General features: G+C 42.3%; 1 protein-coding gene across 2 annotated transcripts in view; it reads left to right on the top strand.

Moving 5' to 3' along the window:
* Positions 1-8,777, top strand: part of ADGRD1 (adhesion G protein-coupled receptor D1) — a 299,472-nt gene extending 290,695 nt beyond the window's left edge. For both annotated transcript variants that reach the window (XM_019507071.1, XM_019507072.1), the window contains 2 exons: positions 3,673-3,765; positions 4,451-8,777. In XM_019507071.1, the coding sequence (XP_019362616.1) occupies positions 3,673-3,765; positions 4,451-4,546 (189 nt within the window). In that variant the 3' untranslated portion in view covers positions 4,547-8,777. The remainder of the gene's footprint in view (positions 1-3,672; positions 3,766-4,450) is intronic.
* Positions 8,778-11,984: the final 3,207 nt, after the last annotated feature.

Below are 11,984 nucleotides of genomic sequence, written 5' to 3'. Positions count from 1 at the left end.
CCCCCCCCCCCCCCCCCCCGCTGAGTAACCAGCTACTAATAAAACCAAGGCCTTAGTGATGCTAACATTTTTTAGGATAATGTTAGGTTTATAAATGTTGATGCAAATCTACTTTGCTGTTCGTAGGACGTTTTTATATAACGATGTTACTTTGAGCGTTCAAACTTTATATCTCAGCCTCCATTTCTTAGCAGTGTGAATATGTTTTATTTAGCCACTGTCATTGCAGCTTATGAAATATTTAGGAAAGGACTCTGTTAAACACAAGCCTGTGAATGTAAAACAAAGAGGAAAAGCCTCCATGTCGCTGACATGTATATATTTCGGTGTCAGCAAACAGGGAACCACTAGTGATGGTTTGGTTCCTCAAAACGGCTACCCAAACATCATCACACTTCACTGCGGTGGGTGAGATTTGGGGCGTTTAAGAGAAAAAGGGGAGATTTCCTAAAATGGGACACGGGTTCAGAATTTAAGTCCAGAAGCAAAAACACTCTTCAAGCCTGGAGGACTGGGCAACATTTCTGAAGGGAGAATCGTTGGACTGGGGCACCAGGATGCTCGCAGTTCCTGTCATTAGGCCTGTGACTTCATAATACATGTAGCAATCGAGAAAGGCAAAATTATTATTCATCTCAGGAAAACATGCCTTTAGCATTTGCTCAGACATTTCTTAATGAGAAAACAAACCAAATATTTTCCAGGTATTTTTCTTAGCAAAATCAAAGACTCAGGAGGGATTTTTTCACGCAAGGACTATCTCTTTGGACCGACTGCTTTAGAGTCAAAGCTTAGCTCTAATAAGTAGGTTTTGCAGAGGGGATCGGTGGAGCTGGAGTAAGACTCTTCACCCTCCGGTGTGCACAATATTGAAACACAATTGCTACTATGTAGAAGCCTAGAAAACTACTGCCCTGTCAACCTCGTCAGTGGATATGTCGGTAATGACTTCCTTCCCTGTCCTACCAAGAGACCTGCTCCACAGCCAGCCTCTCCCCGACATACCTTGGACCCACTCCAGTGTTTTTCTATGATCCTGCTCTGTGCAGGGCTTTGTCTGCCTGTGGAAGGCCAGGCAGGAAATGTTGTTCGCAAAAATCAGCTATTTACTAAGCATCATCAGCATGCCATCTCCCAGAAAGAATAAATAGTTATGGTCTGTGCTCTAGTTCACAGTTAGGGCCCAGTGCTGAATTCTCCACCTTCAGCAGCCAAGATCTGTAAAGCAAAAAGGGCTGATAAAAGTGAAAGAGGAAAAATACTTTGATCGTCTATTTTTCCCTGAGCTCTGAAGGCCTTTCCGCCGCACCGCTCCCCCTGAAGCATCTCATTCCCAAATAAAACAACCCAAGGTCCAGATATAAATATCTGAATTGTGGCCTTTTCCCTAGGACCCTAACGAGAAAGGAAATTCATGCAATATTCTGAGTACTCTTTGCCGGCATTGGATCCTTCACAATTTGAACCCCTGGCAAACACCATTGGAGCTGAAGAGAACGAACACCTTTTGGTGAACGGTTCTCGTTAGCTCCATTTTACAGTGTGAAAAGCTACTGGAAACGCCCCTTCAGAGAAACTTTGAAAAATGCTTTGCTTCCTAAAGTATAGTCTAAGAGGGAAACCCAGACCCGGTAAAGCAAAACTGGAGATATTTTGAATCAGTGAGGTAATACAGAAGTTTCATTCCCAATGTTTTTTTTACAAAATCTACATAAGGAATATGTGCAAAGAAATACAGTAGGTGGCCGTGCTTTTGATTGCTTTAGGATCTGTACCTAGACTATTCTTTTATCCCTCCAATTACTTTTTGTCCTCTCTTTGGAAAATAATACAATGGTAATAAAATGATGGAAAATATATGTAGCTGTTATAATGGGCGGTAAGAGAGAGAGCAATGTAAAAGACGTATCTATCTATGTATATACACACACACACACACACACACACTGTAATAGGAACCTAACTATACATAGCACCTTACTATAAGTGTAATGGTATGCCAGGAAAACAAATCTATATATATATGCTCACTTATGCTTCCATTAAAGGTAGTGGCAAAACTCCCATTGACTTCTGTGGGTGTCAGAGCAATATAACAATAATTAATTCTCCCCAGCTTCACTGAGTCATCCAGGCTGACGTGACACAGATAAGGAGTTACTTTTCCTGGCTTTCCCGTCCGCTGCTTCATAGCTAGTAGCATGTTGGAAATCCCACTGGAATTTTAATGCTAATGAGTAGCTCTTGAAGGGTGTAGGTCAAAGGCTACTGCTAGCATTTAAGGATCATCAATTATCATTTCATCACCAACCGCCAAAAAAGAAACAATTCCACATCATGGGAAAATATTCTGACAAATAGCAAAGATTGCATTTCTAAGTTCTTGGTTTTTTATCCAAGTAGAGGAGAGATGAATTATGTTGAAAAGCATCGCACAGTTCACAAAGACTCAAGTTCTAGTAAACTGGCAGCTAAGGCTATGTATAGTCTGTTCCTGCCCCTTGCAAATGCAATCAAAAACTCGCACATGATAAATGAAAGCTAGTTCTTTCAGTGCTATGACTTATGATATGAATGATCCGAGCAATTTTGGTGGGACTCTGAGTGACAAGGGAGGGTAGATTTGCTATTGGGAAAAATCTCTAGTATTGTAGCCAGGAAGAGTTGTAGGTATTTGAAGGATCATTGGCTGATGAGCATGTTGGGTAAAATCTTATCCCCACACCTTCTCCCTTGGAGTCAATGGGAGATTTTTCCTGCTCACTTCAGCAGGGCCAGGCTGTTGCTGATGCATGCAAAGTGAGCATTGTTCGTAAAAGGTGAGATTTGCCTCTGTTATCTTAAGGCCTAAGCAAAACAACTATTGCCTGGGCTGTGTTCTGCGCCTTTCCAAATTTAGCCCTGCTACAGTTCAGCTCTGAAAAGTGGCTCCAGAAGATGCATGATCCAAATGATGCTTCTGTTTCTTACAAAACAGGGTTTTTAAAAAAAAGATTTACTCCCATGAAGCCAGCGCTGCTTTTGAAGCAGGGTGGGATCTAATTTGACATGCATGCTAGCAAACGCAGTGTTTGGCAAATCCCGGTGCAGGGCTGAATTCTTCTTGCTCTGACACCTGTGCAGCCACATGGAAACTGATAGGAGTGCCCTGGGGTCACTTGGCTAGCAGAATCTTTATTACAGCCTGTAGGACTGGCATTTGGGGGAAAAGCATATAAAAACTGGAGAAATCTCCCATCTGCCATCAAAAGGAGGGAGCCATGTTTTCTTCTTCAGAGTTTGCAATGAGTGAAAGAGGCCTCTATGCTCACGCTAACTTGACCCCAGTAAATCTCCAGGAGGCAAAGGCGTATCTTTGCAATGGCTCTGACCTCTAGCAGCAGGCTCCAGAGCCCACCTGAATGCACAGATCTAGGGGCCCCTCTGGATCTATATTAGTTACATGCAAAATGTTAAAAACTCATCAGGGAGCTACTGTTAAACAGAATGAAATCTCTTGATAACATTACTATTTAGAGCAGAACTGCAAATATTCCAAAGCAGTATATACTTATGTACTGCTTAGTGATTCACGAGATAAAGGCAATACTTTGCGTTTGAGAAATAAATAAGACTTGATTAGGAGTATCTCCTGAAAGCCTGCTAATGTATGGTTTCATGCTTTTCTTAAAGGTTAGAGCTGCCTTTAAACACAAAACTAAAGTGTGGTCCCTCACAAGCAGTTCAGTTCGAAACGTCAATGTGAAACCCTTCAACTCCGACATTGTAAGTACTCCTGGTTTTTTTCCTGTGATAGTGCTAGGGGTGTTCTAGACTAATAAGACAAAAAGAGGCAGAAGGATTAATTAGTACTCCAGGAATTAATTACTACTCATTTCTAAAGTGTACTCTATGGCAAGCTACAATGTAAATGAAGTATACTGTGGATCTTTTGAAAGGAAAGGACCAAATTCTGCTTTCTGGTATGTCAGTGAGTACTTTTTTTAAAAGTTTGCTATGCGGGTGCATGTCCAAAGCCCCTTTAAATCAAACAGAATCTTCCCATGGACTTTGTTGGGCTTCGTACCAGGCAACCAATGAACTTTTTAGCATTAACTTCATTTGACGCACTCTTTATTTTGCGAAAGTGCCTTCATATTTAGGTCCCGGTCGTAAAAATAAATCACTGCTTTTCAGTCTCTGCCAAAGGTGCTTAAGTTGTCTTGTAGCAAAAGAAATTTGTTTGATAAGACAGCAGTCTTTAGAACAGGTCGGATCAGAAATGATTGGCAATGACTACCGCACAAGATCTGACGATACATCAAACAATTCCTTTATGGCTTATGCTCTCAAGAGGCTAAGATAGTATTGGAAGCATCTAGGCTGATGCTTTCAAGTGTTTATGTCAAACAGTCAACTGTGGTTTAGCAATATAAATAACTCTCGTTTCAATAATCTGGTTTTTTTCCAGATGACCGGAAACAAACCAGGCACCACTCCTACAAAGCTGAACACCTGGGACAAAAGCACCAATTCAGGCAATAGGATTGACCTATCAGCCGTCTGACATTAGACCCAGCTTCTCACTGAAAATCAAGCCATACATTCAGGACCTCTGACATAGTCTACCAGTAATTTCTCACTGTTCATGCCAGTTGGAACTGCTCTTTTAATCACTGCCTAATAAATTGGAAATTGCCATAGTGTTTTATTGAATATGTACAATCAGTCCTCATCTGCTTGCCTCCCCACTTACAAGTCAATCTGCCACTTGGACAACAGCAGTACCTGCAGAATAACTAGCACAAATATACACTGGATGGTTTTGTCAGCGATGATGAAAGCAGTAGGTGTGGAAAGGTGATTATTCCTGTCAAATTCATCCTGGACTACAGGACTGAGGAAAGCTAACATACCTCAGGATGTTTTATACTCTACAAATGAAATGTTTCCTACTGGGATTTTGTAGTTCAGCTGGTTTTGTGTAGCTGTGCATTCTGTTTACGTTTAATATTTTAAGTAACCCCATTACCCCAGTAAAATGTATTCAGAACACAAACAGCCAACAGGCATTTCATTTGAATGCTGTACATGACCTGGAGGGAGAAAAAGCAAGCTCCAACCAATCAGCCCAAAACACAGGCTTGGGACTGTCAAATCTGATATACGTTGTATCTGTGTCCACACAAACAGTGTTTGTAGCATACACTAGTCACACAGTTAACTTGTTAAGTATTCCCTTTGACGTGGCATCTGTAAAAGATACGTATGCCTAAGAATGTGCCGCACCAATCCTCACTGCTAATTTAGTTTGGCTGGCGCTTTGTGTCTGCTGGCAAACTGCAATAGCAGGCAGTTGCCTGAATCTTTCAGATGCAATCAACAGCTGTCCATCAAGTGCATTTTGCAAATAGACTTGACCTGTAGCTTTTCGAAATCGAAATCTGACTGTCTGACTTTATCTTTCTCCTTTTTTCTGGTCAGACTGAGGCACTGAAGTCCAAACATAAAAATGTAATGCAACAAAATACTGTGAAGGCAGCAAGACTGCAGATGGGTCTTTGTATGGTTATCTACAGACAGATTTTAAATAGATCTCAAGACAGTCTCTTGTGTTTTAAAGTCTGCTCTGCATTTTGTAGCTTTTGCTTTAATATCTTTACGGGGGGGGGAGTGGAAGGGGGCAGGGAAAGGGGAATGACATTTTTCATTTAGCCCAATGTCTTTCTGGTCCTCGCAAACCATGTCAGTGAGTATTTAATCCATGGAAGTTTTGGACACCAGTGCTATAGTCAGCTAGCTTTGGGGGGACAAGTTGGCTTTCTGCCATGAACACAATCCTGAGATCTCAAAGTAGCCAGGGACTAATTGATTCCCAAGGCTTGTTTAGCAAGAAGGCTCCCCAAAATTCCCATAATTGGGGCTCGCTGGTTATCTCCTTTTCCCCAGCCATCTCTTTCCCACATCCCCTAGGCAAATCCTCTGGAAGCTTATTCTGGTTTTCTCAATGGTTTGTCCCACAAGAATGGCACAGGATAACTAGCAGAGGGGCTGAAGTATTGATCTATCACTGTCAAAGTGTCTCTTACCCCTTAATCTAAGGTTTATATCAATTTCAGGCCAACTGTGATCTTCCTCAACTTTGTTCTGCTAAAGATGCAGGGGACTGGGATTTGCTGCTATTAGGGACTGGGGCTTGAGGATCCGCAGCAACATGCTGTTAGCATTTTGCCATTGATGTGCCTCTGCATGGGGAGAATTTTTGGCTGAAGAACCGTAAATTTATAGAAGAATGAAGTTTTGCATGGGAACTGAAACTAGTTGTGAATTTGGCTAATAACATATTTTCTCGCGTACAACATCTACCTTTCCTCCAAAACCAGCTGCTGACAATTGGAGTGCACACTATATCCAAGGAAATGTGGTAAGAGTAGTTTCTGCTGCTTGCTTACCAGGAAAAAGTGAAACTAAAGTCTGCATGAGCAGGCTTGGCTCCCTGGCTGCTGCTACTCAGGTCCTTACTGCAACGAAAGATTTATTTTCTTCATTCTGTCTTTCATAAACAAGGCACATATTTTATCACAGACATGTTATATGGGAGAAAATATGGTGGTCTGGGACAAAAAAAGGTAATGGGGAAGAGTTAGAGAAGGTCAAAAAATTATTTTGACGTTTTCAGACTGGAATGTTTAATTTTCAAAACCCATATATACTTCATGTTCACTGTTTCAAAATGCAACTTTTGCCTTTCTCATTAAAACACAAAGGCCTGGAAAGGCAGAGAGAGCTAGTAGTGTTGTACACTGCAAGAAAACCAACCTTTTCAGATATGAAGCAACGCTTTTCTGTTAAAATTTGATGTAAATTAAAAAAAAAAACAAAACAGAGGAAGATTCAAAAGGGGTAAAACAGCATTATAAGTGAAACAAAACATTTTGTTTTGGGTTGACCCAAAATAATTTTGAGCTTTTTTTTCCCCAGATCTTTTGATTTTGCCATGGAATAAACCAATTCATTCTTCACCCGGTTCTAGTCCCTAACCCAGTGGTGCCCAACCCTTTGGCCTCATGGGCCAGATGTGGGAGGCAGGGTCAATCCATGGCCCCAAACTGGTATGGGCGACTGTCCTGCCAGGGCCCATACTGGTGCATGAGGCCCAGCCCTGTGTGTGGAATTGGACCCCAGCCCACCGCCCCATTGCAACGCAGAGGGCGACCTCATCTGGCCCGCAGGCTTGGAAATCTGGCTGCTGGGGAAGTGGTGGCAGCTTTAATTACCACTGCTTTTCTGCCACCACATTTCCAGACCTATGGGGAGCCCCAAAGGACAGGTGACGTGGCTCTGCAGGCTGGATCTGGCCTGCGGAGGCTGAGCACCACTGCTTAACCACGACTGAGCCAGTCTGCAGTAACTGAGTTGACTTCAACAGGCGCAGCGATCTGTGGGCCACTGTGTCTGTCTGAGAGAGATTTGTGAATACAGTCCGCTGATTAATCCTAACCTTATCTTTTCCAGATAACTATTTTGAAAATATGAATATTTTGTTGACAGTTAACTATAATAGCAGGAAATGCTAATTAGTGAAGTAGCTGTATCTGTCAGTTGGCTTTTGTGAATAGCTTGTTCTTAGCCCTTTGAGCATTGGAATAATTGTTACAACTACGCAAACATATCAGACCCTTGTGGACAGAGCATGTCGTCGGGATGTATGGCAGCAGGTTGTAACAGAACAGTACTGTGATAAGAGTTCAAAGCATCTGTGTTGTGTGTGGGCAAACTATTTAAACTGTTTGGGGTTTTTTTTGATACTGGAGCACATTTTTTTTTAAACTGTGACCATGGATATAGATTTTAAACCCTATTTACTCTTCTACTCATTTTCCTATAGTATATTTCGTCTGTTGCGTTCACAGAATCACCTACGTTTTAAAAAGAATCTCGGTTTTTACATATATACATTTGCTTCTATGCATTTTCTTACCTGCTGCACTACTCTTATACTGAATTTATAGCAGTCACTGCTGGTGGCGATTATTATTTTAGATCCATTTGAAAACAACATTGAAACACACAATATGAGAGCACGTACTATAAAGGGTTAAATCTATTTTTCATCCAGGCTTATCATATTATAAAGTGATCCCTAAAAATACATGAATAGGCTCAATGAATCATAAAAATGATTTTAACGCTGCAATGTGACATAGATGTATTATATAAGGAGGGAACATTTATTATCCTGTATGTACTGAGACCTATTGTAGATACTGCAATATTTTTTCCAGTGAATAACCAGTGTCCCATTGCTTTAACTTTGCATTTTGAACATTACCTGTAATAAAGAATTATATCTTGGTTATGCCACATGAGGTTAAGAGTTAGAACACTGTATTAGTAATGCTGTTAGGAAAAACACAAACAAACCATAAATGTTGCTCATTTTGATCTAAGTCTGTTCATCTTGTTTGACTCAATGTATTTTTCAGTTTTACTGAATGCAGCAAGTGTACCGAATAAGAAAGGCTCAAATGAATCTTTTTTTAAAAAACAAAAAACAAAACCCTCTTATCCTCAGCTTTTTAAAGTATGAAGATCATGAAACTTATTTATGGCTTGTATATAGCAGCTTTTGCAATATTTCCTTAAGATGGCATTATTTTGTCAATGGTATGAAATCTTAATTGAATGAGATGTGAATTTGAAAATAGACTGTAGCAGGAATGACTTTGCGAGTAAGTAATAAAGTAATTTAGATTTTTTCCACCCCCAAAATAAAATAAGAAATCTTAATTTCCTAACAGAATTTTGTATTTATTCAATTTATGCTCTCCACCTAGATTATAAAGAATGTTAGAAAATATATAGCTCCTGATAAATACCAATATTGTGCCTAAGGATACAAATTCTTACTTGTGTGAAGTCCCCCATGAAGTATTTGCTACTCCTGGCCTGGCATAACCAAGATAATATCTAGCTTTGTTTTAAATTTCATAGCCACAGACTATGTTGGGGAATGTAATTCCCTCCCCTTAAGAAAGAAACCAGGTTGCTGTGGTAGCTGCTGTAAATTATTTGCTATAAACCAAGCCGTTCCAACAGCCCACCCTGTGTTCGCTCCTGAATGGTCAATGGGTTTTTAGGGCTAGGAAAAAATAAGGTTACTATTTCGGATGCTGAACTAGAACAACCACCTCTGTGGTAGAAACTGCAGAAGGTCAGTTTTCACTCTGCCAGATGCATAAAATTGCTCAGTGGTTCTGGGACGGGGACCATTCAGGTCATTAAGGGCTACTGACTCAGTGCATCCAGCCACGGATCTGTGAGAAATCCAGACCCACGCCCTTTTCTCCTGTCTAGAAGCAAAAAGTTTGCACTGTTTTCATTACCTTTCAGCTCCCTGGCCCCATTTACGCACAATCAGCTCATCAACAGTACTGGACAATATCTCCGTGATGTACCTCTTTGGAAAGAGGTGGTGAAAACAATAGTGTGGATGTAGTGACCGGGGCGTGGAGGAGCAATTACCATTCTGTGGCATTTGGCAGTCTTACCTGGTGCAGAAGCCAGGCAGAGGGCAGCTGTTTCCTGACTCCTTGCCTCCTGCTCTAGGTTAGTGGGCAGAGCACCGGACAGGCACTGAGAAAACTTGTGTTCAGTTTGCAACTGGATAATCTCGCATAAGTCACTTCACCCTGTTGAGATTCATTTTGTATCTGTAAAATAGAGATAAAAGCAGTTTACAAAGGAGGTCAATGAAACTGAGATCTACAGGTGACCAGTGCTTGCATGATTTATTATAACACTTCAACCCCTTGCTGTATTTTTATGCCAACAGGCCATTAATCTCTTGTCTGTTCCACCTTTCATACCATTTCCTTAAACATTTAGGGCAGAATCTTATTTCACTCTGTACACCCAGATGGCACATTTCCAGCTGCAAAAAAGCCATTTTTGGCACTTACGCACAGTTTGTCATTTTATTCCATGTGTGGTGTGTGTGTCCATACAGCTACTGAGCGAGTGTGGTAGCCTGCACTCTAGCTAGCCAGTAGGGGTGTGCGAAGCAGGCCTATTCGATTTGAATTCAGCCCAAATCAGGAACAGTGATTCAATTTATTGATTTGGGTCACTGTCCCTGATTTGATTCAGCCAAATCTGAAGATTCGATGCTGATTCAGAGAATCAGCGATTTGGACATAGAGACAGCTTTAAAAGTTTTTTCTACATACCTCAAAGTACCAGCGCAGCTTGTGAATGCTGCCATTTTGGGGAGGATGGAGTGTCCCACTGGAGTGCGGGGTGGCCTTCCATGTGCTTGGCAGCGAATCCAGAAGTGGACCTGAAGTACTTCCGGTCCACTCATGGGTCTGCCAGGAAGTGCGCCGCGCCGCCCCCCTCCCCTCCCCCGCCCCCGGCACCTCCCTCGACTCAGTGATCGGCTGTGGAGGGACTCCAGGTGCCCCCCACCCCCACCCCCAAGACCCAGGAGGCACCAGTCACCAAGCTGGGTGGGTGTGGGGGAGGGCCCCCTGTGCGCTCCCTGGCAGACCCGTAAGTGCTTCTGGTCCACTTCTGGGTCTGCTGCCAAGTGGGCTGGGGACCCCCCGTGCTCCTGTGGGATGCTCCATGTGCCCCAGCATTGCAGCATTCACCAACTATGCCTGGCACCTACACGTATGGACAAAAAACATTTAAAGCTGTATCTATGTCTGAATTGCCAAATCTTTCCAAATCTCTCTGAATCATTTTGGAGGGTTCCAATTTGATTCGGAGAGATTAAAGGATCCTCTGATTCAATTCAGATTTGGAGATTTGGCCACAAAATCTCCACCAAATTGAATCAGGGACTGAAGCTTCGCACAGCTCTACTAGCCAGGTACATGGCTCCATTCCTACGTATGTTGATTAAGTCACAAAATTGTCCCCACCAAATACATGGCCAGTGGGTGTGCAGAGGAGAGGGTACCCATGTCTTAGGTCCAATAGCTTAGTGGTTAAGAAGACACCTACCAAGGAAGTGGGAGAGGGAGATCCTAGAGGGGAAGCTGTACATGCACAATGCTCTAACCATCGGGTCAAAGGTTAGGTACTATCCAGTTCCTTCTGAAGCTGGCTCCCCAGGCACTCAAGAGATGAAGACAGGTAGGCCCAGGAGGAAAAATGCCAACTAGAGGCCATGGCTCAGTTTAATAGATACTGCCAGTGGGATAGAGCTTCAGCCCTGGTTTTGAAGCTGACAAACAAGTAAGGCAGATATATAGTGCCAGGATGAAGAAAGCAAGCTAGCGCAGTGGTTCTCAACCTGTTTGCCATAGTGGGTCACACTTGCAGCTCTCAATGTGTTGTGGATTGCACCAACACAACTTACTTTCCATATATCCATTAAAAATGTTTTGTATCTGTTATCTGAGAGTAATGCAGTACAAATCAATATTCTGCAATACCTCTCATTTCTAGGCCACAGCAGTGTGCTGACTGGGCTGCATGTGGCCTGTGGGCCATGGGTTGAAAACCACTGAGCTAGAGTGTGTGGGGGGTCAGTGAGATCTGGCGGTTGCCTGGTTTCTAGCAGGGACCATTGCTCCTCATGGAGCAGAAACTTCCCCACTCATCTCCATGTATTTATTCAATAAATATTAAATGCAAGGTGCACTGGGTCACTTAAATCCTTGGTAGGACCCAACTAAAGTACAGGCCTCCTGCCTAACCCTATGCAGAGGAGTACATTTCACTCTGGAATGAGGATTTAGGCTATTGCAAAGGATCCAACTTTTCACAATCCCATACTGCTCCCACGCTTGCAATACAATTTCTTTTCCCTAACAGGTCATTTAAACCAGACCTGAAATAAAACACTCTGACAGCCCAAAGCAACATGTTACACAAGTGCAAAAGTACAGGAGGTATCAAGTGCTTTCAAGGTTAAATAAAAAATCCAGAATAATTAATAAACCATTAACTCAAGCCCCACTGGCACGCTGTTATGCTCAGTGTACATGTGCACA

Source organism: Gavialis gangeticus, unplaced genomic scaffold (assembly GCF_001723915.1).
Source record: "Gavialis gangeticus isolate Ggan-Ray unplaced genomic scaffold, GavGan_comp1, whole genome shotgun sequence".
Taxonomy (NCBI): domain Eukaryota; kingdom Metazoa; phylum Chordata; order Crocodylia; family Gavialidae; genus Gavialis; species Gavialis gangeticus.
This window is presented reverse-complemented; position numbering and strand designations above follow the sequence as displayed.